At 52.6% G+C, this 27485-nt stretch overlaps 1 protein-coding gene across 1 annotated transcript in view; it reads left to right on the top strand.

Annotated features, from left to right (window-relative positions):
• Nucleotides 1-5439: 5439 nt before the first annotated feature.
• The window catches only part of TULP1 (tubby like protein 1), a 39374-nt gene continuing 17328 nt past the window's right edge, over nucleotides 5440-27485 (top strand). The window contains exons 1-11 of the mRNA XM_019513769.1: nucleotides 5440-6874; nucleotides 8978-9123; nucleotides 9905-9953; nucleotides 19454-19583; nucleotides 20505-20654; nucleotides 22306-22437; nucleotides 22775-22888; nucleotides 23610-23744; nucleotides 24964-25061; nucleotides 25618-25788; nucleotides 27153-27265. Coding sequence (XP_019369314.1) covers nucleotides 9906-9953; nucleotides 19454-19583; nucleotides 20505-20654; nucleotides 22306-22437; nucleotides 22775-22888; nucleotides 23610-23744; nucleotides 24964-25061; nucleotides 25618-25788; nucleotides 27153-27265 — 1091 coding nt within the window. The 5' untranslated portion in view covers nucleotides 5440-6874; nucleotides 8978-9123; nucleotide 9905. The remainder of the gene's footprint in view (nucleotides 6875-8977; nucleotides 9124-9904; nucleotides 9954-19453; nucleotides 19584-20504; nucleotides 20655-22305; nucleotides 22438-22774; nucleotides 22889-23609; nucleotides 23745-24963; nucleotides 25062-25617; nucleotides 25789-27152; nucleotides 27266-27485) is intronic.

Genomic DNA, 27485 nt, shown 5'->3' with positions numbered 1-27485 from the left:
ACTCAAGCACCTAGGATCTGGTACCCCATTTTGTAAGCTTCTGTGAGCTGTAACATTGCAGACTGCAGTCCTGTCAGTTGTCACAAGCTCGGTTGCTTAGTCTGTACTCAAGCGGCTCAATGCTTTGGGAAGTACTATTGATTATTCCTCGATCAGTACCCTTAGGGATGCCATACGGAGAGATGCTACCTTTGCAATGGCTTAAATGACGGTTGCCAATTAGACTCCCTTTTGCCAGAGTAGAAAGTGCGAGTGTTGCTGTCCCAGCAAAACCCCCTGCAGATAACGACAATGTGTCTCTATAGAACTGCAATGAGGGTGCTCCCTTCATAGCTCACATGGCTGCAGTGGCTTCTTGGGCCTGTCAAGAGACAGCTGCTTTCCATTAAAGGGGCCGGATGGCTGAAGTGCCATCTGTCTTTGAAGCAGAGCCCAGAACAGCACCACAGCTATTCGACCATGTGTGGCAAAACCATGCAACTGTGCAGGAGAGGAAGTGTGCTGAAGTTAAGCTGTAGAGGAAAACTCAAAGGGACCATCACATAAAGGCAGAAATGGCATTCAAAGAGACCCTGAACATACTGTTTTGCATGGAAAATACTGCATCATCTTGGATGATTACAGGTGTGTCGTGGATCCTGCATGATCTTGAATGATTACAGGTGTGTCAGGGGCCCGTGGATAACTCTTATAACTTTAGATAAGTTTTATAGCTTGTCCAAAAGACGTGACCTCCCCCAAGCATATTGCTTCAGTACAGACTGGAAGGAGAGGGCACTGCTAGCACTATCCATGGTAACTTCCACCAAAGTATTGATGGCAACCGAGCTCATCCCAGGTTAGTTTAGATCTGACAGCTTCCTAAAAAAGTTGTACGACTGACAGCCTCCCAGCATTTGCTTGTCAACATCAAATTGGCTGGATTGGAGAAGATGAAATAAGCAGTCTTGTTGGGGGGGTTTCTCATATAAAGCACCTACTCTGAACACCTTCAAGAGCAAATTGGATGCTTATCTTGCTGGGATCCTATGACCCCAGCTGACTTCCTGCCCTTTGGGCAGGGGGCTGGACTCGATGATCTTCCGAGGTCCCTTCCAGCCTTAATGTCTATGAAATCTAAGATCTGTTGGCTGTTTTATGAGTAACTTCTACTGGGGTGAGCTAATACAACAGAAAAGGACTGAAGTAGGGTGAAAGTTGTGTGTATTTTACATGAGGTCAAAGTGCAGCTGCCTTTGGGGTGGAACCTGTGATCTAACACAGGAACCCCTCAAATGAAAATTGGAGTTTCAAATGAACGTTGAAGACCAGAGATGGATTGTAGGTGCCCGTGACTGCAGGTGAGGTCTGAGGAGATGTCCCCCTTATTCTTGTGCAAAGAACTATATTCCAGGTTCTTCAGGTCTTTGCTCTGTCCTCACAACCACAATGCGGTAACGCCAGCAGGGCACAACACCTAGTGCCGTGCATAGCAGTTGCCCCGGGGTAACTTAGAAAACGGCGTCACTTGGTTTATCTTTCCTGCAATGCTCATCTATATGGGCAGACACCTGTGGAAGAAGAAAAGCAATCTGATTGGGGCTTTTTCTCTTAAAATCCCATTAAATGCTTCAGCTGAATGGGTTTGGTGGGTAGGGCAGAGCAGCCCCAGAGCTTGCCTCGCAGGAGCAGAGAACCGTGGAGCAGACAGATGAAAGGCAAGAAGACTCCTGGGGAGGGAAGTGCAGAGGAAAGAGTCTGACGGGGAGTAAGAGGCTGTTGCAGTGAATGGGGTTCGTATGAAAGAAGGCTTGAACATGGAGCCATGCAAATAACTGGGGAATGGGTTTGTAGGAGGGCTTCCAGGTTTGATTCACGGATTAAACTAAAAAAACGAAAGAAAAGCCTTCATTTGGGTGACCCGACCCCCCAGTGTTTCCATTATCTGGGTGAGATGAAAGAACAAAACCCACCTCGTTTGGGGTCAAAGGAAACATTTCACTTGAGCCAACGCTGTTTCTTTCTTCTTCAGGGTATTTTCCCTTAAGGGGAAAAAAATGCAACTCGGGCAAATTCTGCAGCATTGCTTCACATTGAAAGTGTGCAATGTTTCATTTTGAGAGCATTGAAATTGAAGCGTCTCTCTTTTTTTGCCCTCCGAAAAGAATCGCTTTCGTTTTGTCATCTCTTACGGGCTGAAACTCTACATTTGCTGGGGCAGCACTGGGGGAGCAGCTTGGCGTGACCTGAATCTGCATTTGTCACTGAATAAACCGTTCGCCAAAAAAGTTTGGTCCAGCTCTGTTTGAAAGTGCTCACCTGCAGCTCCCAAAATGTCTGGGTGCGGTTTCGAGGGACTTGCTTGGTAAGGATAATACCTCAGTGTGGTCGAAGGGCCAGGAGAGGAATTGCTTTTTGCAAAGGATGTTTCAGAGAGAGGGGACGGGTTTATGCACCAGGCCTCCCTCATTCTGACACTTCATCCCCAGGCTGCCTTTCTTGTTTGCTACTAACAGGGGGTTTTCCGCCTGTGATCCAAATGGATAAATGATATTCAAATGCCACCTAGTGGCACAGGCTGTAGCTGGTGAGGAGATGAGGCCCGGCAGGATGTGCTGAAGATGCACCTGAGTTGTGTTTCCCTAAGGTGCAGGAGTGCTCAGCTCTGCTGGGGATGGAGCAGAGATGGGGTTGCCGGCCTTTCTTCAATATGTGCATCCTCGGACGGCTCTACTCCAGCAGAGCGGGAGGTGCCGTTTGCTCTGTGTGGTCTCAGCACTTTGTTTCACTAACTTCACTGTCACATCTGTGTTTCATTAATATGCTGTCACTGCCGGAGCAGCCAGTCACCCTCCTGGGTGCTACACCTTCTGCTTGAAGTCTCTGTCTGCACCCAGGTGGTTCAGAGCTACATAATGCAAAAGAGCAAAGACCTGAGGCATAGTTCAACCTCCTCCTCCAGCTCCAGGCCTGGGCAGACTTACTGTCCCCTTCGAGGCAGGACTGAGACCAGAAAATGTGTCCATCAGTCCATTGCAACCTTTGGCTTTCTGGCTCAATAGATAAGGAAAGAAAGTGGCTAATCCCCAACTTGTCCTACAGACCCCAGGACCCTGGTTAAAAGAAACTGGAAGTTGGTAGGGGGGAAAAGAACGCGCCTGCCCGGGTTAAGCTTGAGCGAGAGCATCCATCAAGGATGTGGCAGTAATCATGCCTTAAATGAGTGAAGCCAACCCGACTTCACAACAGACGGGCACGTGACAAGCTGGCCTTGACTGTGTCTGAAACGTCCGTTCTCTGCTGACAGCTGTAACAGGGGCAGGGTTTTGATGCTAAGAGGAGCAGCAGCCGATTCCTAGCATGTATAAACGAGCTCTTGTTCACTTTTGCCACAGAAAACTCTGGCTCATCCAACTCTTGACGTCAGCCAAACAGCACTGAGAGACAATAGACAGCCTCCAAATGCAAATATTTCAGGGCTGGTGACGGTGGAGCAACGCAGAGGAGATTAAGGGCTCGGATGTGAAATCTTATTTCCCTGGAGCCCCTAGGTTGAGCTAAAGGACTTGGAGCTTCCAGCGTTCCCTCTCCCTTCGTGTCGCAGTTCTCAGGATGTGTTTTGCATTAGCAGGATGTTATGCAAACCCTCCACTGGTCACAATAAATACCACCGTGGCTCCAGACCATGCGGTTGGAAGTACACGGGTGGAGTATTATTAACGTCATTGAGGCTCTGTACAGGCACCAGGAGCAGCTTTCCAGGATCAGGGCTTGAATTCCCCTTAATACCAACTGAACACTGCTTGTTCCTTTGGAAACGCTGCCCGATTCCCCCTTGCAGTGTCCTGACATCCCTTTTCTGTGTAACTGTATCCTCTCCAGCTGTACGACATGTGCCAGCTGGCTTAGAGAGCAAATGGTTGCAGTCAAATGACAGTGAGAAAATTAAAAAAATATATAGCTGATCTGCCCTTTGCAGCTAGGTCAAAGCAGATTTGAAACCAAGACCTCAGCAGGGAGAAAAGGTCCTTAGGACGGCTCCCAGCGGAGGTTGCCTGCATGATATGCAAATGAAGTGGGTTAAAAGATGCTGTTGAGTGTCGCGTGGGGCAGAGCCTAGATTGATTAGATAGTCCAGCCTGAAGCTAGCAGTCTTTCTGCTTGTCCTTCAGGGCACACATTTAGAGATGTTACAAAAGAAAGGGTAGAGCAAGTTCGTTCTTTCTCTAAGCAGAGAGTCTCCGGCAGTGAATGAAGGTCTGTGATTTTTCTGAGCTGTCTTCACCTATGAGGATACAGATGGACATAACCCGCACCTGTCCTGGCCTCTGCCTTTGGGGGGTCCAGGACAGGGAAGAGGCTGCTGATGTGAGCTGTGTGGGAGACGCACTCATTCAGCTCATTTGCATGGGTGCTCTGGCCTCACACTCCCGCTGCCTGGCCACCACCTTCTCCGGGTCACAGGGGGCTCCCGGTTGGATCAGGGTGTCACTTTGTATTGCTGTAGGCCCTGTGCACGTGGATTTTAAGCTACCAGGTCACATGAGCCTGGCTGCTGTTGGGGTTGAACGTCCAAAGGGAGATCAACTAGAGAAAATCTGGACTCCAGCCCGTGCTGTTTGACCCTGCATAGCACTCAAGCTGTGGGGAGTAGTAGATATGCTGGAGGGCAGGGCTAAGATTAAGAGTGACCGAGACAGATTGGAGAATTGGGCCAAAAGGAGTCTCATGAGGTTGAACAAGGGCAAGTGCAAAGTCCTGCATTTAGGACAGAACAATCCCATGCATTAGTACAGGCTGGGGCTCACTGGCTGGGCAGCAGCTCTGCAGAAAAGGACCTGGGGGTTACAGTGGACAATAAGCTGAATATGAGCAACAGTGTGTCCTTGTTGCCAAGAAGGCCAACAGCATACTGGGCTGCATTGGTAGGAGCGTTGCCAGTAAGTCAAGGGAAGTGATTCTTCCCCTCTATTCAGCACGGCTGAGGCCACATCTGGAGTCCTGTGTGCAGTGTTGTGCGCCCCCCCCCCCCCTTTACGGAAGGGATGGGGACAAATTGGAGAGTCCAGCAGAGGTCAACAAAAATGGTTCAGGGGCTGGGGGGCACATGACTAATAAAGAAAGACTGAGGGAACTGGACTTATTTAGTTTGGAGAAGAGGAGACTGAGACAGGACTTAATAGCAGGCTTCAGCTACCTGAAGTGGGGTTGCAAAGAGGATGGAGCCGGACTGTTGCAGATGACAGAACAAGGAGCAATGGTCTCAAGGTGCAGCAAGGGAAGTTTAGGTTGGATATTAGGAAGAGTTTTCTCACTAGGAGGGTAGTAAAATACTGGAACATGTTACCCAGAGAAGTGGTGAAAGCTCCATCCTTGGAGCTTTTAAAGACCTGACTAGACAAAGTCTTGGCTGGGATGATCTAGGTGGGGCTGGTCCTGCTTTGAGCAGGGAGTTGGACTAAATGTGACTTCCTGAAGTCCCTTCCAACCCTAACTTTCTATGATTCAGAGAGCTCATGATAGAGGCTATGAGACCCACAGGTATATAGTTCCCTGCTGGGCTACTCCTAAAGAGACACCACTGACTTCAAAAAGGAGGTGATGCAGCAGCGGTCCTGGTAGCTCCTTCTACAGCAACCCCAGGACACCATGTCATGTGGGCTGAGGAGCCCATCTCAGTTAACCTTGTCTCTCCTAAGTAGATTTGTAATCTCTTGTCTCGGAGCCTCTGGAGCTCCCAGAATAGCTCTCGCGTGTGCCGCCTCTGAGCCTATCTGTGCAGGCAGTCGGCCCGCTCAGACGCGATGGGGGTGGTGTGTGCTGGCAGGTGAAGCCTCGGCACTGAGGACCTGCACAAGTGCACGGGGCTTGGTCTGCAGGCCACAAAGCAGGTGTCCGCCAAAGGGGACAATGGCTGCTCTGCACATGGAGGAGAGGGGAGAGGGCAACCCCACTTCTCAGTGAGCTGGGACACTGGGCCAGGTCCAGCTCTGTGTCCTTGCTCCGTTGCAGCCCTGCTCCATCTGGCCACACTGTGTGAATGGTTCCTCATCCATCCCCCGTTCCTTCTCCCAGCACTGCATGGACCACATAGGGCATTACCCTGGGCTCAGCAGAGGAAGGTGCTATTGAAAGTGCCTGTATGCTGTGCGTACACCGATGCACAGGCTTACCTGCACACTGTGACACATGCGTGTGCATCCTGCAGGCACCATGTGCACTCGTTTTTCACTTGCTTGTTTGGAGACACAATATTATTCAGCGTGATCCATCAAGCTTGCTTTTCCTCTGTTTTACTGGATTAAGGTGACAGACGCTGCAGTCTATAGAGTCCCTCTGCAGCCCTGGCTGAGAGTCTGTGAGCCTCTGAAATCCTATTAGCGAGTTTCCAGAGAAATAAAAAGTTAATCGTCTCCCTGGCTCTGTCGCCTTCAGGCACTCCTCCTCCTCCTCCTCCTCTCAAGCACAAGAGAGATGCCTGCACCAAGGTCCCTGTCCCAGCAGGGCTGGTGGGTAATGTGGAACATGAATGCAAAAGACTAATTGACTTCACTGAAGAAAGCTAATGTTGGGAGATTGGCCAGGGAGCCTCTTGGGCTTAGAGGGCAAGCCAGCGTGGGGCATCTCTCGTCAGCTGGGGCTGATGCCATCAGCCCTCCAGCTGGCAATGTCCTGCCTTTAAAACGTGCGCAGTATGCGTCTGTGGAGCTTCTTAACAGCCCGTGCCAGAAAGGAAGGAAATCTGGCCGAGGAAGAGGGAGCGCTTCAGCTTTGCGTCTGGAAGAAGGTGGCTTTGTGCTCCAGGTCTGCCCATCTGCTGAGCCCTTGAGCCCTGCCGGCAGCCCGCCATGCCCCTGCAGTCGGACACCCTGCGTGAGGTGTGGACCACGGCCGGGTGAGTGCTTCTCCCCTTCCGCCCCCTGGGAACACGCAGCCCCACAGATTCAGCGCGGTCCTGATTTGTAAGGAGGATTTTCGTTTTGTCCATGTATCAGGCGGGTCTGCCTCCCCACGGGGCTTCTCTTCTCAGAGCATCCCTACCCCATGCACTGAGAGAGCACTGTCTCTTTCCAACAAGTTGCTGTCCATAGGAAGGCTCGAGTCCTGATGGGAAGGTACCCGACTGCCCTAGAAGTCGGTCTCTGCATGCCCATTCCAGCCCACGGGCTCTGGCAGGCAGAGGAATCGCTCCCAAGGATTTCCCTAGGCAGGCGTTTCCTTCTGAGATTTCTCCAGATAGCCTGTAAACATGTCTTAGGGTTGCCTTGGGAAGTCTTTTTGGGCCACATCCCGTTTCTGCCTATTGGGAGAAATCCCTTTAGCTCAGGGTTAGCAAGGCTGCAAATTTGTAATCCCAGAGTGCAAAAGAAAAGCCAGCTCTGAAGAGGAACAGAAAGCAATGACATTTTCACAGAAGAGACCTTCTGCACCGTTTCAGTTCAAGGCCGGCAACGCATTTTGGTTTTGATCGTACAAGCCCGGAGCAGTACGTAACGATATAGGTGTGACGGAAACAACAGTCATATTAATATAACACGTCTGAGTTACAGGAATTAAAATAACAATGTCACAGCAGAATATGACCCAGATGAAACTGAGATGATTCGACTTTTTCCGCTGGGAACTGACACGTTCCCATAATGGGTTTAGATGTTGGTAAAACTGTAACGGGTTTAGATGTTGGTAAAACCCCAACATAAAAATGGCCTGTTGGAAAGTTTTTGATTGGGTATAAGTAGGACAACCTGAACAAACAGCTAAGACCAGCAGTTGCTTGAGCCTTTGGTTTGCGGAAGGGTCGGGTAGAGCTGGGTACAGAGAAACAACGTGCCTTTAGCATCCCTCTCGCCTCCCAGAGAGTCCAGGTGTATCGGGGAACATAACTCAGCCTTTGAAGGCCCAAGTGGCCTATTCACACAGGCTTCTACCTTGAAAAATTACTGGCACGCATTGGATGTGCATGATACAGGCTCCAGGCTGAGCTTCAGTGCAGTAAAGAGGAAGCTCTGGTTCACCTTGTATTCTCGGGGCTTCTGCGGACCCGCAGGCAGCCCTGCAGCGCAACGCTGAGCATTTCAAGTGGCCGTTCTAGTGCAATCCAGAACTAGAGGCATCGGAGTCGGGAGAGAAACCCTCGGGGTTTTCTTCAGCCATCTGGTGGCTTCCTAGCGAATTCCAAAACAAGCAGCATGCTGCGAGCCTGCAAATGGAGACTCGATCCAAAATCCTGGAGGCAGGGAAAGCCAGTAGCCTGATAATGATGGGCTCTGCAATGAGCTGTGAAGTGCCGCAGCGGTTGGCTTGTGCCTGCTGTGTCTCTGAGACCCATCATTAGGGATTTTGTGAGAGGCGAGCGCACCCTCTCGCTGGTGTTGGCAAAGTAGGTACACAAAGAGAGGATTTTGGATAGCTCAGGGCTTTGGCACCGGGCGGGCAAAGGCAGAACAGTACCCAGTGCTGGAAGTGGAAGGGAGAGAAATTCAGACTAGCAATGAAGTGCGGTGTGCTTGCCTCCGAGAGGAATTAACTCTTGTGATTTCTTACTTGGGAGGCGGTGGATCCTCCAGCATCTAAGAGCTTTAAAACCCAGACGGGGTTCGGGCTCTGCTGGCCGCTCCAGGCTTGGCGCAGGGCTAAATCCTCCGGCTTGTGTTGCGCTGGAGGTCAGGCTGCAGGACAGTTAACGGTCCCTTCCAGCTTTACAACATGAGCACATTCATCCAGAGGTTGTTAGGCCCCGACCGAAGGACGTGCGGCTGTCAAGGATCCCGTCGGCCCGCCCCGGGCAGGGAAAAACGAAATCCGTGGCAATGCCTGTCCACATCTATCCTGGGCAGGGCTGAGCCACGTCTGCAGGCTGCGGTGCCACCTGCTGGGGTAAGAGGCTCACAGCTCCGGGGCACAGCGGCAGGTTCGGTCCAGAGGTTTTGGATGTGAAGGGCCATAGTAGCAGGGGTAGCACTGCTGAGTTTTTCCTTCTGCCCTTTCTCACCCCCAGCCCGCTCTCTGTCTCTGGGCAGCGTAAGGACTTTTGGGGCTAGGCTGTACCCAGACCCCCCACCCCCACCCCACCTGGAGCCGCAGCAGTGGGTGCAGCTGATCCACAGTCTGTAACTGCCTTGTTGCACTGCTGGGCTTGCTAAGGTACGACTTTTGTCCTTATCTTGTACATCCTCCCAAGCTACCCATTAGCATAACTAGCACCCAGGTCGGTGGGAAGGGCAGGGTTGGGGGCAGCTGGGAACGGAGGCCGACAGGGGATGTGAACCAGTGAGTGACAGCTAGAGATGCACTGGGGTCCTCTGTGCATGGTCTGTCCCTCACTCTTTTAACCCAGCCAGCAGAGCGTGCTGTGGATGTGGAGGTGATTTTCCTCCGTCCCCTGGCAAAGAAGCCGTGTACCCAGCTTGCTGCTACTTGTGGACAGAAGAGGGAGGCAGTGGGGAGCTCTGCTCCCCACAAGGAAGGGAGGTGAGAGTGGGACCCCAGCAACATACACCCCAAAGCAGCCTGTCCATGTTGGCTGCCCTTTTGGTAGGCAGAAGGAGCTGCATGCAGTTCATGGCTCTTCTCCTAATCGTCTTGATTGGAAGACTAATTAATGATTTAATTCTTTCAGTTAGTCTTTCAATCTCCTGGTTTCTTAGACCAGCTGGGAAAAAAGCAAATCCAAAGGTCAAAACCTGGTCGATTCCCTCCTAGATTTAGACCAAGGCCAACATCTTCAGAAAGGACTAGTGACTCCTGGATGCTCACTTGGAAGCATCTCAAAAGGGTCTGTGTTATCCAGGTGCTGCACCCATCCCTTGACAGTCAGGCTTGTGTCAGGTGCCCCCTCCTATAGCTGTTTGAAAACTAAGGCACCCCAAATGGCCAGTCCTCTATGAAGGTGGGCTAATCTCCCTGCACTGTGTTTCCCTTCTAGTATGAACGAGGAACCTGGGAGCCCCCCGAATCAGAAACTTAGCAAGCAGGTAAGACAATCTCCCCCCTTGCCTCCTTCCTTCCATGCTGGGTCAGAGCTGGGTGACTGAGGAGGTAAATTCAGGCTTCCTAGATACAGGCTCTTGAGCCCAAGTTATGGGACTTTCCAGCTTGAGAGTTGGCTTTTTCTCGGATAACGTTTGCGTCTGGACATGAGACTCTAGGGAACGAATGTGATTTCTGGGGTTGAAGAGCCAGCCTGCTGGAAACCATGTCAGGCCCCAGCGAGTTCCTGGTTCTAGCGCTTCTGATGCTCGCGGTCCTGTGTAATGCGCCATGTTGTACTTTGCAACACCCAGCACAGCCGCTTGCCCAGGTGACTTGCAGCTGTGATGAGACATGTACAGGTCCCAAACCTACTTATTGTCCCATTTTAAGATCAAATGAAGGGCCCAGTTAAAAAACCTTAGAAGTAGCTGGATATACTGGGAAGCAAAAAAAAAAAAAAAAGAGCAAGGGCTGTACAAGTGGAATCTGTTTGCTGCTAAGCCGTCTTCTTCATTTGAGCAGGTGTCATATAGGGAAACACCCACATTATCAGAGGAGTAGATGGTCATTAGAGTAGTAGCTTCACCTGTCAGGTTTAGGTCCTGAAAGATAATGTGGCCAGACCTTGGCATTATCCTCCTCAGTGCTGTTTGCTCATGCAATCAGAAAGGTTCATGGCCGGAGCCAGTCTTGTTGCCATTTGCAGGATGCTTCAGGGCACTCCCTGGCCAGGTCTGGAGAGGAAGAGAGCAGTGGGAGAAGATAAGACTCCCTCCCGAGGTGCGTCTGCATTTGCTATCAGTGCTGCTTCAGTGGGGGGAGCCTGTAGGGTGGGGGTCTCGGGTATTTGTACTGTCATGTCTGCAAACCGTACTGAGCTGGCCCAGTCCCCGTTGACACTACAGCTTCAACCATTGCTATTGCTGATGGAGGGGAATGGCTTTCTCCAGCATGCCCAGGCCCCAGGCAGTCTGTCCTGTGCCTCTGGGGTTGGCCTTGCAGGGACTGATAAGCAGGTTTCTAGCAGAGGTTGCGATGGGCCCAGCTCAGCATCCCAGCGTTGATGTGCCGAACTGGACTCTGCTTCCAGTCTCAGCCTGTCCCCTGCTGTGTGAAGGGCACTTCCTGGCACAGAGCAATGTGAGCAAGAGCACAAGCCATTGTACATGGTCTGTGATGTGAGGCCCCTGCCCTGACGTGATCAGTTCGTCTCAGGCAGAAGCACTCCAGACCCAAAGTGTGTGAGCTGATTTGAAACTATTTTTAAAACTCTCTTTCCTTATAATGGTTAAGGCTACAGGTGAGCTCTGTGAATGTGGTAGGATCTTACATTCCTAATTAAGGACTTAATTAAGCTTTTCAGTTAGTCTTTCAATCATGATTCACTTTCCATGGGTAGCAGGTGTTTCAGATGGTGTTAGACCAGAACATCTAATTGCTGTTACTAATTACTATAAACAAAACATTGAATTTACAATAGGACTTCCTTTGATACACTCCCAAGTACACAATACCTAGCACAGTGGAAGCCCTAGGCAGTGCTGCCATAATAATAATAATAACAACAAGAGCAGCCTTTCATACAAACTGCCTATCATCAAAATGCTTTATCAAGCTAAGTAATAAAGTTAATTGCTTCCCCTTCCCCTTTGCTAGCTCTGCGATTAAGAGACTAAAGGGAGTGAAAAAAGGTGAGGGCTGAAACACAGTGAGTTGATGGCATAAGAGCAAGAAGCTGGTTTCTGGTGCTGGACCCATGAATAGGAAAGCACAGGGGAATTTCAGGTTTAGATTTGGAGGGGAGAAGGTTTGACTGGATAGAAACTGGATGGTAAAGAGGCAAATCAGCAGAGTCAGGAACTGGAGGCTGGGCAGGTCCAAAGCCTGGGACTGTCAACGTGGCAACTGGCAGAAAGAATTGGCATCTCTCAAAATCAAGGGGTGCTGCTGCTGCTTTGGTACTTCATATGTGTCCCACCGCCAAACCAGGCACGGGGGCCTGTCCCCAAAACTTGAGGCATGTACACTGTTACACACAATTCGTGCCTGAGAATGAAGTGCACCATCAGCAAAGGTGCGGCGAGTCTTCAGGTTCCCTGGTTTGGGCTGAGGCAGACCTCGCTCCTTGTTGGGGGAGCTGTTTCTCAGCCATGACAGCAGCAGCTGGCAGCCCCATTCCTACCTGCAAGGGCCTGTTGGCATTTCTGTTGCAACAGGCTGCCATCTCCAGGGATTTGTAACTCAGCTGCAACAGTTGGTTTACAGGTAGCTCGGCCTGAGCTTATACTCCAATAAAGGGAGCTGCAATCTGCCTACGCACATGCTGCAGCTCTCTCAACTAGATGCTGTTATTGGCAGACAGGGTGATGAGGGTGCTGCCTTTGCATGACTGTGATGTTTGCATCTTTCATCCCGATGGACCTTGAACCATAAAATATGGTTCCCTTTCTAAGCAAGACTTTATCTTGTGTCTTGCACATGCACAAAATACTGGCCACAAACACTCCATATAAAGACTTCATTTTCTTCCTCCTTTGAATACTACCATGTTCACCGCCTGTGCTGTAGAACTAGGGCACTAATTAACTGGCACATCCCCTGTGATGCACCCTGTCTGGAGGGCAGTGCATTTGCTGTTTAACCATGCACAGCAACAACACTTGCTGGCTCATGGAAGGGCACGTAGGAGAACCCAGCATCCAGATGAAGCCGTAGGAGAAGCGTTGAGGAGGCAGAATGTACGCTGGAATCTGGCCAGGAAAGTGCAGTTAAGATCCTTTCCCCTGGAAAGCATCCCATGGGATCTTTAGTTATCACAATATATGGTGCTAGTTGGTGGATATGACTCAGACCGGCTCTGTTTCCTTTTGGTTTCCATATCAGTTTGAAGTTAGCCTCACCTTTAGCCCACACACAGGAACAGGGTGGAGGAACAGGCCGGTTGGGACAGGAAGAATGATTTGATCTTGCACTGAGTTGTCAGTAATCCTGTGAGGGGCCCAGTCAGCAGGACTTGCACTGCCTTGCATCAGGCAACATTTCCCGGTACATCTCGAATGCTGATTGTTTAGCTAATTGCCCAGCTGCATGGTCTGTGCTTGATAAATCATCATTATTTATAGCCCTGCTAAATCAGATTAGCTGTGATGCATCTAATCCTTCTGCTTCATGCTCTGTCTCTGGCTGACCTCAATCCCGTATTCTTCCATGCTACTTGGGGGCACCCTGGTGTCACTGAAATCCCTTTACGGGCAGCCGGTTTCCTACAGGAATCTGCCAGTCTCCTCCTGGTCCTCTATGGCCATGAGAGTGGCTGGGTGCTTCCCAGCCCATGGTGTTTCCCATGCAGGCTGGAGACCAAGGCGCTGGGTTTACATCACCTGGAGGAATTTATACACAGGGCCTAGTTTGCCCTTGCAGAGGTGCCTTTGCTGCTTCAGAGGAAGGGTGTGAACTGGCCAGGGTTGAGGGTGGCTCCAGTTCTTCAAACCTCCTTGGTCTCCTTATGAAGCCCTTTGCATTTGACCAATCCAGCTTCTTCCTAAGCACTCCCTCACCTCTCCTGCTCCTCTTCGTGTCTGCAAGCGGATGCCACGTGCAGCCTCTCAGCTCCCACCTCCCTTGCCATGGGCCTTTCCTTCTCATAAACGTAGTCAGGTGGTTGCAATAGCCACCACTTGAGAGCTCCTCCTGGTCTAAGAGTGGCTGAAGTGTCCTGAGGGGAAAGTTTATCCTTTTTCTACGAGGTGCAGCATGGATGAAGAAGGGCCTGCTCAGTCCCAGCAGATGAGCTGTTCCTTCTCCTTCTCCCCCAGCAAAGACGGAGGCTTCCCGCTGTAGCTGAGCAGTGACGGCTGCCCTACCAGCTGGCATCATATAAGCTATGGAGCCCTCCCCTGGGGCTGGGATGGGGCCCTGAGTCTGCCCTGCTGACTGTCCCCTGGCTTCCTTCCCCTGGCTCTTCACTGACTGGTCTTTCTCATTTCCCCCACTTTGCTTTCCCTGATTGGGCTGCTCCATGGTAAGTCTTTCTGCTTTGTGATCATTGGCCTAACATAGTGGTTCTCAACTGGGGTCTGCAAGCTCCTTAGAGGAGTGCCCCAGTGCTCAGCCCCTGTAAGAGGAGGCAGGTGCTAGCTCCTAAAGCTGGGCACCCGGCGCTTGCCCCCATGTCCTAGCAGAGCTCCGTGCACCCCCTCCCACCAGCTCCAGGAGCAGGGGAAGGAGCTGAGCTGAAAAGTGCAGCCCCTGTACTGACTGCCCCTGTGTTTTGAGCAGCGTGGTCTGCCCTGGGTGGACATGGGCCCGTGCTATTTCGGTACATGAGGCACTCCAGTGTCTGTCCTTACTAGCAGGTGCGTGCGGCTGCAGTAGGGGCTGGCTTGGTTTGAGGGCAGGACTGGCTAATTTTCATTCCCCTAATGAGTTCAGAAGCCACCTTGAGTAAGTGTCCCTCTCTGCTCTGTCTCTGTGTTGTTAGGGGCAGCCCTGAGCTCTTCATTCAGGTCCCAGCTTCACCAAGAGCTGGGAAAGGCTTGACTCTGAGTTTTGCTTCATACCCACCTCTGATTTTAGTGCCCCTTGCTCTTGGAGAGGGAATTTGTCTTGCGTCTAGTGCCAGTAACGTCTCATTCTGATGCCAAAGAGTTGAAGCTGCTGGGTCAAGATTTCAGAGCTGGCTAAGGGGTGTTGCCCACATGGTTCCTATTTCTTGCAATAGTAACTGTGTGGCTAAATCTCCTAGTCTGATAAACTTAGCTCTAGAGCTTTAGTCTCTGTCTGTATGGTACTTGTTTGAGACCAGGGCCAACACATGGGTGCCCTCCACACATGGCGCTCGCCTCTTGGAATGACGGGTTTTGCAGGTAGGACGTGTCTAGTCCCTGTGTCCCCTCCCAAGGAGCAGTCTTGAGGTGAGTTCATCCTTGTATCCCAGTGGGTGTGAAAGAGCACACACCCCGTGTGACAGCTAGCAGAGTGGGACATGCACCTTGCTAGCAGGAGCACATCTGGGGGGGCCAGCTGGGGAGATCATGCTCAGGGGCAATCGGCATGGGTTCATCAAAGGCAGGTCCTGCCTGACCAACCTAGTTGCCTTTTATGACCAGGTGACTAAATCCTTGGATGATAGTGTCGTCATGGATGTAGTCTTTCTAGACTTCAAGAAGGCCTTTGATGCTGTCTCTCACCCCATCCTCATCAATAAATTAGGTGACTGTGGCATTGATGCCTGCACAGTTGGATGGGTAAAAAATTGGCTGATGGGGCACACCCAGAGAGTAGTGGTGGATGGGTCGTACCCAACCTGGCGAGATGTGGGCAGTGGGGTCCCCCAGGGCTCGGTCCTCGGGCCCGCACTGTTTAACATCTTCATCAGTGACTTGGACAAGGGGGTGGAAAGCACGCTGTCCAAGTTTGCTGATGACACTAAGATGTGGGGCGAGGTGGACACACTGGGAGGGAGAGAGAGGCTGCAAATAAATTTAGACAGGCCACAAAAGTGGACAGATGAGAATAGGATGGGGTTCAAAGTAGACAAATGCAGGGTGCTGCACCTTGGGAGAAGGAATCCACAGCATACATACAGGCTGGGGAGTTCCCCTCTTGAAAGCACAGAGGTGGAAAGGGATCTTGGAGTCATTATTGACTCCAAGATGAACATAAGTCGCCAATGCCAGACCACAGCCAGCAAGGCCAGCCATACCTTGTCATGCATCCAAATGTGCATCTCAAGCCGGTCCAGAGAGGTGATACTCCCCCTCTATGCAACATTGGTTAGGTCACAACTGGAGTACTGTGTCCAGTACTGGGCACCACACTTCAAAAGGGACATGGCCAACCTGGAGAGGGTTCAGAGGAGGGCTACCCACTTGTTGAGAGGGCAGCAGGACAGGCCCTATGAGGAGAGACTTAGGGACCTGAACCTGTTCAGCCTCAGCAAGAGGAGGCTGGGGGGGGGGCTGGTGGCTGCCTACAAACTCATCAGGGGAGATTAACAGCAAATAGGTAGAGCCCTTTTCTCCACAGCACCACCTGGGGTGATGAGGAACAATGGTAATAAGCTGATGGAGAATAGGTTTAGGTTAGAGATCAGAAGGCAATATTTTACTGTTAGGGTGGCCAAAATCTGGAACCAACTTCCCAGGGAAGTGGTTCTCACCCCTATCTTGGGCAAATTCAAGAGGAGGTTGGATGATCGCCTGTCTGGGGTCTTGTGAACCCAGCATTCATTCCTGCCTGTGGCAGGGGGTCAGGCTAGACGATCTGTCCAAGTCCCTCCTGACCCTAGCTCCTATGAAACTATGAAACCTTACAGACCAACAGGGGAGGTGGCTGTCCCATCGGTCTGACTGTCTGAGGGCCTGATTTGCAGCTCAGTGAAGTCCAATCCAGTACATTTCCATTGGCACTGTGGGGTTTTGAAACAGGCCTGCCCTGCATCAAGGATGCTTGAATTGTGGGGGACTAAGCTCCAGCAGATCTGCCTTGGAAGAAAGAGTCTGGGCCAAGTGAGACCCTACCATCTCCCAAGTGTGCAAAAGCTTCTCGGAGCAAATATGTTGTTCTTCAACCACCCTCCATCTCCCCCAGCAGTCAGCTCTCCAGCTTTGGCACTGGCCAGAGGTTTTCTACCTCTTTGGAAACACAGTTTGAATAACTTCTCTTCCCACTGATCCTCCCATTTCTCCCATTTTACTGCATCATTTTTCATTCTTGCTTTCTGGCTTCTGCACATAGGTTTGAAGGACTCTCCTTCCTCCAGTTGGTATTCCAAAGCAAAGGCACTAGCAGCTCTGACAGCTGAAAGCCTCCCTTTTGCCATACACAGCACGGATACAGGGCCATGCCTCATACTGGCAGCTCCCTCTGTGTGCTGGAAGAGGCCACAAAGGAGACCTTAATCCCCAGAAACCAATCATCTCGGTGGCTTCTTTGCTGAGAGTGCCAGCAACCCAGAGCCAATTGAATGGGTGTGTTTTGTGCTGTGGACACCTGTCTGCTAGCAACTCCTCTGAGGCTTTTGTCTCATTTGACAAGCTGCTGTCCTTATCACCCCCAATCCTCTCAGCTCCTTCAGTTAATCCTTATCAGCCTCTTTTGCTCTTGCTCGTGCTCAGAGCAGAGACCGGGCAGCTATTGAAGAATAACCAGAGCCGCAGTTAATGAGGACCCACTTTGGAAGGGACAGCGCGCCTCGTCCTTCAGGGCTTAAACTGACTCCTGTCCAATAGAGACCAGGTCAAGAGGTCTGTTCTCTTCCTCTGTCAGTCACTTTTGCAGACCACATCCTCAGCTAAATGGACTTTGGGGCCTGATCCTGCCTAGCAGCCCCTCTATTTCTGGCAGTCATTTCACTTGCAGTCGCTCTTCATCTGTCACTGGTCCCTGGGGGCTGCACCCATATCCTTCCTTACCGGCCACACACCAATGTACTACCACGGGTGTGGGGGGAGCTCCTCCTGACTTAGAGAAGCGTGGGTGGGTTCATTGCAGCGTTTCTTTGCCTGCTTACGCTCGCCAGCAGTACAAACACTTAGTGATACCGCGTGATTGCCAAATCCCAGACACTGTCCTCCTTTCTTCTTCCAGGCAAGCCAAGCAATCAGCAGGCTGGGCCCTCAGCCAGCAACCCCTCTCCGCTCTCCTTGTTGGCTCTGGACGGGGGCTGCATGTGTGAAAATGTGCCGGTGCTGCGCCTGGGCGCCCACTCCAGAGTGCTGGCTTCAGGGTGAATGCCATTTTTCCTGCTGCCAGCTGTCTTTTCCCTGGTTGCCTGCGGACAGTCTGCGCTCAGGACTTCACTCTCTTGTGGAGCCGCTCCGGGTTTGCAACGTCCGGCTTCTTTCTAGGGAATCTTGGACCTGAGGACTGCAGAAACAGCGTGGCCCTCTTGCATGTCTGGTGGCAGGACAGGTTGGAGGGCAATGCACAGAGTTCACAGACGGGATAAATTCAGGGGGGATTTCACTGGAGAGTCATTTTGGCAGGAGACGTTCTTAGAAGAATGTGCCCCAATATGATTTTGCTTTTGTCCTTTGAAGCCGTTTCCCCGAGGCACGCGTAATCACTGGAAAGAGATTTTAGGACTGCTTTTTCCTCTTTTGTTTTCACTGCAGCTGGAGCAGGTTCAGGTTGATGAGGAAAGACCAGCCCAGGGACTGGGGATGCACTGGGGCTGGATCTAGCTAGATTGCCAGTCCAAATCAGGGCCCTTGGGTAGTGCTGAGAGGGTCCAGTGTTGCATTAGTGGGTCCTGGAGAGGACACAGATGTCGCCGTCTCTCGACGAGGGGGCATGTGTGGCTGGAGAAGGAGCTGGAAGGCTCTTCCAATCTAAGAGAAGTATCCTGGGACAGCGCGAAGGAAGCATGTGCCGCTGCCGCCCATCCCAGCCCTGTTCTCTGGCAGGATGTCAGGCAGTGTCCAGGGCTCTCAGCACCCCCTTTCAGCAGCATGAAAATCCCAGTGAAAAGCAGGTCCGTCTCCACCTGTGGGGAGGAGTGCTGCATCTGAGCGGGGCTGGGGAAGGGACCATTGGAAGGAAGCCTGCTTTAAGATTGGAGCTGGCTGCCAGCCACAGCTGGGAGAGGCTTATGTTGCTCACATCTGTGCGCAGCTCTGAATATCGGCCTGCTGGCAATGTAATGGGGAAGGAGAGAGCCAGACAGCCAGGCTAGATGCGACAGGGAGGCTGTCAGATGAAGATGCCCCTAAGTAACTAAGGGACCAGGACATGCCATCCTAACCCCTGAGACTTTAAAATGGGGAGGGCAGCAAGCTCTGCTTTCCCCTGTCGAGGCTGTTCGGCTCCTTTTTCCCCATTCAGCTATCCCGTGTCGCTCCCGTGCACTGCCAGGGTGGAGCTGGGGGCGCAGCAAAGTGGGGAGCCCTATGTTTAAGATAACATCGTTCATGTCACAGGCGGGCAGGAGGACGGGGAAGCCGTTTCGAGGAACATTGAAGGTTTATCATGGTTTTTCCTGGCACAGCAGAAGTTTAGGAGCTGTGTTGCTGGCAAGAGCTGGTTAAACTGGGGAAACCTGTCACTGCAGAGAAGGAAGAGCATGAGGAAAATGCCCAGGCCAGATTGAACTCTCCTTTATGCCACTGTTACAGCCATGTAATTACATGAATGCCCCTGGTTACACCTGGCTGGGCTAGATGGAGCTGGGCCCAAAGGGACGGGTGAGGGACCCACTGGGGCAACAGGGAGGGGTGTGGGGGCTGGGTTAGGGTTGTGGTCTCTTCCCTGGCTGGTGAGGTCTGTTCCCTGTGTGCTCCCTCCTGCTCGCCCAGCTCACGAAACATTACAGCTATGCACACGCACCCTTGCCCCAGGCAGGGGGTCAGCCCCAGGCCTTCGGCCCATGGAAATTAGCAGCCTTGGCATGGGATCATAGTGCAGTGCTTGCACTTGCTGCTACCTGGGACTGAGGGCAGGGGCTCTGCGGTTCCCTCCCTCCTCCCTCAGCTCTGTGTCAGTAATGTGTCTCTCCATCCAGCGCGTCCTACTGGGGCAGAAGCAGAAAAAGAAGCGCCAGGAGCCCCTGGCAGAAGCCAAGCCGAAGAAACCCAAAGCAAAGAAGTCCGGGGAGCAGAGTCCCGTGAAGGAGCCCAGCGCCTCTGCCCAGAGTAAGAGACAGAGCCCAGAGCAGGCTGCCCGCGGGCATTGTGAACCAGGGCACAAGGACATTGGGGTGGGCATCACACATGTCGACATGCTCCGGCATCGCTCGCCCCCAGGTTAAGCATTCATTGAATGGCTGATTCCCTCTGTGCCTTCTGTCAGCCTCTCCTTCCCTGTCGGAGCACAGGCCTGGTCCCAGGACAAGGCACAGCCTCGGCACTCCCTGTCTCTTCTTTTGTGTACCTGTCCTCAGTACGGCTCTGACCTGAGAATCTCAGCTGTGCGAGCAGGAACAGCCCAGCATGCATGGGCAATGGGAGGGCATGATCCAGGGGCTGAGCTCAGCTGGTAGAAGAGGTTGAGCCCGCTCCTGTCCTGCTCAGGAGACAGTGCAAGACCAGGCCAGCATTCAGGGCTTAGCGGCCATCTGCACATGCACAACCAGATGTGCATGCACACGTCTCAGATCTGCACATACATGAAGTGCTGGGGACGCTCCGCCCAAGCTTTGCCTCCACAGACTGTGTTTTGTGAGCACCAGAGCAAGGTCCAAAGTGGGTCCCAATATGAGCACAGCCTGTGCCGAAGAGGGCAGCGAGGCACAGACATATGCATACTCGAGGCCCTGTGAATGTGAGCTGCCCTCTGTATCTGTTCCTGCCTCCTCTCCCTGCTGTGATCCTTCCATGCGGGAAGGGGACCGACCCTCCCTGACCTTGCAGACACAAACACCCCACTGTTCTTGTTCAGTCTGGTAGTGAGAAGCCCCCCCACAACCCACTGTCTCCCAGTGACCATGTGCTGGGGTGGGGGGTTACTGGTGTCTCACAGGCCCTACCTCATGTTATTCCCTGCCCTTCATCTGCTGCCCTCCTCTCCACACCTGCCTTGTCCGTTGTCACTCTGGAATTTCTTGCAATGTGCAGGTGTCAAAAAACTGAAAAAGAAGAAGGAAGAGAAGCCAGAGGAGGGGGGTGAGAAGGATCTGTACTCCAAATTCATCAAGGACCCCAGGAAGAAGAAGGAAAGTCCTTTGGCCAACTTCAGCACATCCAAAACTTCCAAAAAGAAGCAGGGTAAGGAGCTGCGCATCTTCCGCTGGCACCTGCTACCCCTCATCTGAGCAGTCACAGCTCAAGCGCACAGCGCTGGTTGCTCGCAAGCAGCGTACACCCTGTGTAGACCCTCGCCTGTGTCACCATCCAGCAGCACATGCTTGCACCGTGTTTACAGGCCAGACACACAGCTACCCCAGCTCTCATTCACACTGCAAGTGTTATCCAAACGTGATCCAACATCCGTTCGTCCTAGACCAGACCCTGTGCGCCCATCTAAGCACCTCCCTTGGAGAACTCTCTCTAAACCACTAAGGGATCAAGCCACCTCCACTCTGAAACACCAACAAAAGCTCCATGGTGGGAAAGTTCCCAGTCCCCAGGTAGAGCGAGCAGCCCCCCCGTGATGGCTTTGGAGGGCAGGTGCATTGGCTGTGCAGACAACTGCCCTATTTTAAGAACAGCTCCTGCCGTTGGCCCCTCTCATGGCTGGCTGTCTACAGGCCCTGGCTGAGATCCTCATGACTGTCTCCCTGCAGAGATGTTGGAGGAAGGCTGGAATCAGCCCTGAGGCAGATTTTTCAATCAACCTTCTTATTCCCCAGAAAATGGAGATTTGGGTCAATTAAAACTATTAGCTAATCTGCGTCCAATTCAATTGTTTTGGCCAAAAAAGTGGGAGGGGAAAAAAAACTAGAAAGTCCCACTTTGATTTGTCTGAGGCATTTGATTTTGCTTGAGTTTGCTGATTGCTGCATTTCAAAATGACTTTTAATGTAGAAAACCCCAAAGCAAGGCAGTTTATTTCGGATAAAACGAAGGTTTTTACTCAACACCCACGTGGTGGTTTGCTTTTTCCAGTTCAGGCAGTGCGACAAGAAATCAGCTATTGACACATCTCTGCTGCGGTCAGAGGTTGTATGTGCTGCACAGCTGTTGCACTCACTGTGCAGAGGTTGTGTGTTCTGCATTAGTTATTGTAGGGACTATACAGCTGGCTGCGCCGAGCCTGTACAGTGCACAGGACCCTTGGAAAAGCGCAGGAGGCTAGATGGTCACTAGGGGGCAACCTTGCTCCATGCACCCTGCAAATCCTCACTCCTTTCCCTACAAATACAATGGCATTTGTTTTCTAGGCTCTACCAAGTCAAATCCTGGGTCAAAGGCCTCTGGAGCCTTATCTGCACTGGGGAAATGACCCTATTCTTTTTCAGCAGTTTTGAAACTGGCCCAGCTCACATAGTGTAGGCCAGGCAGCCAGCACCACTTCCAAATCAGTTTGAATATGGGGTGAAGATGCACTGTTGGAGTCCCATTCAGTAAAGCGCAGGTCTCGGGGCTTGAAAAGTCTTCCTTAGACTTTTAGGCACATTTTCGTGCTAAAGTTGTTCCCATTCACACTTGCTGGCTGTGGTGGAACCAGTTTTGCGGGATTAGCCATTGCATTTGGCCTCAGTCCCAGCCTGGACTAGGCAAGACAGGAGAGGCATGAGCACCTGGGTCACCCACTGCTGTTCAGTGCCTTACAGCCTGGAAGCAAAAGTCTGGCAGGCCCCAAGGTAGCAAGCTCATCCAGGAAAGCATGCAGGATCAGCATTGCCATCACCTTGTCAACGGGTTTGTGTCTCTGATCTTCTTCTGATCCCCACTTCCACCCCAATAAACTCTCCAGAGGACTCTGAGGAGGAGGAGGACGAGGAGGCTGAGAATCAAGACCCACCAAAAAAGCCAAAAAAGAAGCCCCCCAAACCCTCCAAAGAAGCTTCTGCTGGAGAAAGCAAGGAGAAAAAAGCCAAGCTTAAAGGTCAGTGATGGGAGCCCCAGAGTGGGAGGTAATTAAGGGCTGGACGTGCTCTGTGAGTGAGGGGAAGGATAGTCCAGTTGTTCGGACACTAGCTTTGCACTCGGGGAGCCTGGGTTCAGGTCCAGTAAGAGCCTGGGCAGATCTCTGCTACTCAACTCCCTTTTTGTCCCTGGCTTGCCTCCACTCCTTCCTCTCCTGTCTCAGCTCCCACTATCTCCACTGCCCTTGCCCCCGGCTGCCCCGTTTCTGTCCCCGTGCCTGTCCTCACCTTTCCAGCTGCTGACTCCTGCCTTTTCCTTTGCCCTCCCTTTTGACTCTCCTCTCTTTGTCCCATTAGGAGACAAGAGTGAACCGGATGCCAAGAGCAAAACTGCAAAGACCACAAAGAAGGAGCCAACCTCCATGTTCCAAGTCAGCAGGGACAAGAAGGAGAAAAAAAGCAAGAAGAAAGGTGAAGGGGCCTGGCTGCCCCACGATCCCACCACTGCCTTGTGCCCTCAGCAAAGGGCTCACAAGGCCTTGCCCTTGGCACCTAGGGAGATGTGGATCAGCCTGTGGGAGGGGTTGCGGCCAGGTCTGAGCTCCGGGCTAAAAGGGATACAGTCGCATGGAGCCACCTCGTGCCGTGGTCCCATCCCGCCTCGGAAGGGAAGCAGGATGGGACCAGGTGGCCAGTATTTGGAGCAGAGCCTCCCCCAGTGAAAATCCAAAGGCTGGTGGTGGGGACTGGGTAGAGTCTCTGCTCTGCACTGGTGCTGGTCTGATCTCCCAAGTGAACAATGCTGCACAGCCCTGAATCAGGAAAGCTCTTCTCCTATGTGCACAGCGGCCAGCCCATCCTGGCCAGACCCACGGGGGGTCAGTCCATCCTCCTGGCCTGAATTTCAGCTGTGCACAGGATGTGTCTTCACTGCCTGCTCTTGGCTGTGTTTTAGCATGGCTATGCACTGTTAAACACAGGTTTACCCCCAGAGGTGGCTTCCTTTTAGCAGTGGGTAAAGTGATTACCCTATGCTTTACATCCCTCACCTACACCCCAGGGCCTTGGGAGGGTTACTTAGCATCTATCAAAGTGACAGATGAGAGATATGTGAAGAGTTGCTGTATCCCCTTCTCTGGATTGATTTTCCTATCCCCCCGCCCATCCATCCACCCCTGCCCTGCGCCCTCAGCTCCAGCTGACAGTGATGCCGAAGATGACTCTGATTCCAGCACCAAGCCGATCAAATCTGACAAGAAAAAGAACACAGCATCCATGTTCCAGGCCGGGGGCAATGGCTCCAAGGAGAAGAAAACCAAGAAGAAAGGTGGGTGTAGGCAGCCCTCTGCACCAGCTTCGCAGCTGGGCCCTAAGTCAGATTGCTTAGGCAATGGCAGCAGGGCAGCACATGGCATGAACGGGGCACCTGGCCTGAAGAGAAACTCAAGGTGCTGTTTCAGCCTCGGCCAGGGGAGTACTGCTATGACATGGGAGATGCCATGAGGTGGGTTTTGACCCAGGTGGTTTTACTGACCTCACAGGGGAGACCCCCTTCTTCTTGGCCTTGAATGACTTGGTGTCGTTAGAGGGTGAAGACCTGCCCCTTGTGCTGCAGGCAGGCAGGCTGCCCCCTGCGAGCATCTCCAAGTGTCTCCAAATGCGAGGATCTTGGCTACACAATTTATGGCGATGGGGGATTGCTCTTGGGCTCTCCCTCTAACTTTCTCCTTTGGCCTTTGGGCTAGGGGCAAGCGAGACCAGGAGGCATCTAAACTGCAAACCCCCTGGGTTTGGGGCCTGCATGTAGGATGCCTGCCATGGATTTGCGAGTATCTGAAGCCCCAGGCTGAAGAGCGTGGGAGGGAAGAGACTTGCTGGTGGTAGTGCTGCATGGACGTGAACATTGAGCTCTGCTCAGTCGACAGAATTCAGAATTGATTTGGCTGATTTGAACACGGAAGTGCAAAAAAAAAAGGAGGGCTGTAAAGGGAGACGATGGTGACCAACTCAGAATAGCTAATTTAACCCGTGGTGTTGGCACCAGGCTTGGAGAAGCATGTTGTCCCTTGGAGAAGTGCCATCAGGGCAGGGGGCAGCAGCTTCAGGGGCTATGGGAGGTCCTTTCTGGACTGACCAAGGTTAGTCCCTTGCCCTCCTTTTCGCAGTCTTGTAGCCAGCACATTACTCCTTCCTGATGTCCCGCCAACATGACCCATCGCTGTGTCTTTGCATTTACATGTGCCGTGCCTCTGGGGAGTGTGACGAAGGAGGGTTAAAAAAGTACAGACAAACAGGGCTGAAGGGGCTTTGGCAGGTCATCGACCCCAACCGCTGCTCTCAAGGCAGGAGCGTGCCTGCCCTCCAAGCGCTCTCCCAATAGGGGATGCTGCCAGGCAGAGCCCTCGTCCGACCAGATGCCTCTGCTGTTATAAATCATGCTGTTGCATCTGCAGTGATGGTGCCCGGTGCCTTTAGTGCCTTAACCAGGCTGGGGTGTTTCCAAGTCGGTCTGGGAGGCTGGTCTCACGGTGTGTTTCTACCGGCAGCTCCTCCCAAAGGTGCTGAGGAGGAAAGCGAGGAGGAGGCCCCCGAAACTACCCAGAAGAACTCCAATAAGAAAGGGAAAGGGAAGAAGTCCAAGAAGGTACAAGGCTGGCTAGCCCGGAGGGGCTCTGGGAATGGGCTTTCCGGGCGGCCTTCTTTCCCCCTGTGGTTCCTTACAGTGAATCAGGGAGGCATGGGTTGGGGCTGGAGGCATCTCTCTGGTTTTAATTGCAGAGAGGAGAGGGGAAGGGGGTTGGGAAGAGGGCAGGCTGCCTGTTCCCCGCAGCAGGGCACCAGGAAGGAGGGAAGGCAAGGCCCCCAGCAAAAGGCTGTGGAAAGGGACTCTTGGAAGAGGCCAGCAGCGTGTGGGAGAGGGGGATCCCAGCAGTGGCTCTGAGAGGGAGGGGGACTGGGGTGGCAATTCGGGCCCCCAGAAGGCTCTGCGGCAGGGGGATGCAGAGGAGCCTGTGGCTGAGCCAGGAAGAGGGAAGCAGTGAGATCCCTGGTGTGACACAAGAGGGAAGGGCAGGGGCCAGGGGGAGATGCACGGAGGTGTGATGAGCCCGTGTGGCCCAGCCTGCCTCGGTTCAGGCTGCCGAAAGGCCGGGGGCAGCAGGAACCCTCCCTAACACCTTCCACTCCCGGGCTGGCTGCAGAAGGAAGAGCGACCTCCTTCCCCTGTCATCGAAGTGGACAACCTGGAGGAGTTCGTGTTGCAGCCGGCCCCTCAGGGGGTGACCATCAAGTGCCGGGTGACGCGAGACAAGAAGGGAATGGACCGGGGCCTCTACCCAACCTATTACGTCCACCTGGACAATGAGAAAAAGGTGAGCAGGGGGCTGAGGTCCTGTGCGACAAGCTGCCCTATGGATGCAGCTGGGAAGAGCACAGGGGAATGCATCTGACAGCTAAGGAGGCCTGGCACGGTGGGGGGTAAGCCACTGCAGTTGTTGGAGTTGTACCAGGGCCGGGTTTGTCCTCGTGGGTCTTCTCCTTCTCTAGCTCCTAATATTCCCTGGCAGTTTTCCCAACCTCTGAAGTCTCCTCAGTAAACTCCAGACTGAGACTGATGTTTCCATTGTCTGCCTTGTGGTTCCAGGCACGTGCGGCAGGCATGTGGTTTAGCACACACGCCGGTAGGTGCAGGATGACTCTCCGCATTGCTCATTATACCAGGCCCTGTGTGTCAGCCCACAGACACACGTTAGCCCCTCCAGGTGCCCAAATTCCTCTCCAGCGTGTGCTGCGGTGTCAGTGGAGCAGTGTGCTCTCTCGGTTTCTGGATTAGGGTGGCAGCTAGCAACTTGAAACACATCCACGCACTAATTGATTCGGTCCCCTCCGCCCATATTCCTGTAACTCCTCTTGGGAAATACGCTGTGCTCATCACGCCCAGCGTGATTACTGTATCGCAGCAGATGCAGTTTGAGTTCTAGCTGTCTTGTGTTCAGCAGAAGCCGCGTGAAAAGCTTGGCTCTCCAGTGAAGTACCTGAAACCTAGTACTTGGGGACTTCGTGTAGGTGTCTGAGGTGGACAGTGTCTTTGAGGTCAACAGCGTGTCTCAACTTGGTGGCCTCTTGATGCAACTTCCTCCTTTTTTATCATGATGTTATGGTGCAACTACCTTCATACACAAGTCCCACTAGCATGACTCACAGGTTGCTTTATTGCGCAAGCCGTAGTGTGTCCCAGAAAACTGAAGCTGTTCCCAAGTGGGGTAACAAGCCTTGGAAAGCTAAATCACAGAGACGAGTTTAGCGCTCGGTCAAAACAAAGGCGAGATGCCTACTCACTGTTGTGGCTGTGAGTCCCAGCTCAGCCCCCGTATGCCCTGTTTCCTTCACTCCTTAGCCTCTCCCATGAGCTGACATTGTTGTTGTTCCAATGCAATGGAGCTGTCCTAGGAGGCAGGGCTCATGGAGGTGTTGTGGCCTGTCTCCGAAGTAGCTAAGCCCATCACATCTAAGTCTTTGAATAACAGATCAGAAACTATGAGCTGAACTTTGCACTTAGCAGGAAGGCAGTGAAGAGGATGCTGGGTTCCCAGCAGGTGCCTTGCTAAGCATAAAGGCTGCCTGTTGCCTCCTGTGCCATTGGAGCTCTCGCAGGCTTCACTCCTAGAGACCAGGACCTCTTTCTGTCAGCTTATGCCCTGCTATAATCCAGTCTTGGCCCTCCTGTGTCTTCCAGGTTTTCCTGCTGGCTGGCCGGAAGCGGAAAAAGAGCAAGACCTCCAACTACCTCATTTCCATTGACCCCACGGATCTGTCACGCGGCGGGGAGAACTTCGTTGGGAAGCTGAGGTACCAGCCGGTGGCGTAGGGCAACACTGAGCATGAAACGTTCTCTGCTGCTTCCCATTGCCAGTGGCCCAGAGCACGTTCCCAGCTGGTATAAGTTTCATAGTTTCATAGTTAGTAGGGTCGGAAGGGACCTGAGCAGATTTCATAGACATTAGGGCTGGAAGGGACCTCGGAAGATCATCAAGTCCAGCCCCACACCTGAAGGGCAGGAAGTCAGCTG

Source organism: Gavialis gangeticus, unplaced genomic scaffold (genome assembly GCF_001723915.1).
Source record: "Gavialis gangeticus isolate Ggan-Ray unplaced genomic scaffold, GavGan_comp1, whole genome shotgun sequence".
In the NCBI taxonomy this organism is placed as follows: Eukaryota; Metazoa; Chordata; order Crocodylia; family Gavialidae; genus Gavialis; species Gavialis gangeticus.
The sequence above is the reverse complement of the archived record's forward strand: the minus strand, read 5'-3'. Positions and strand labels throughout refer to the sequence as shown.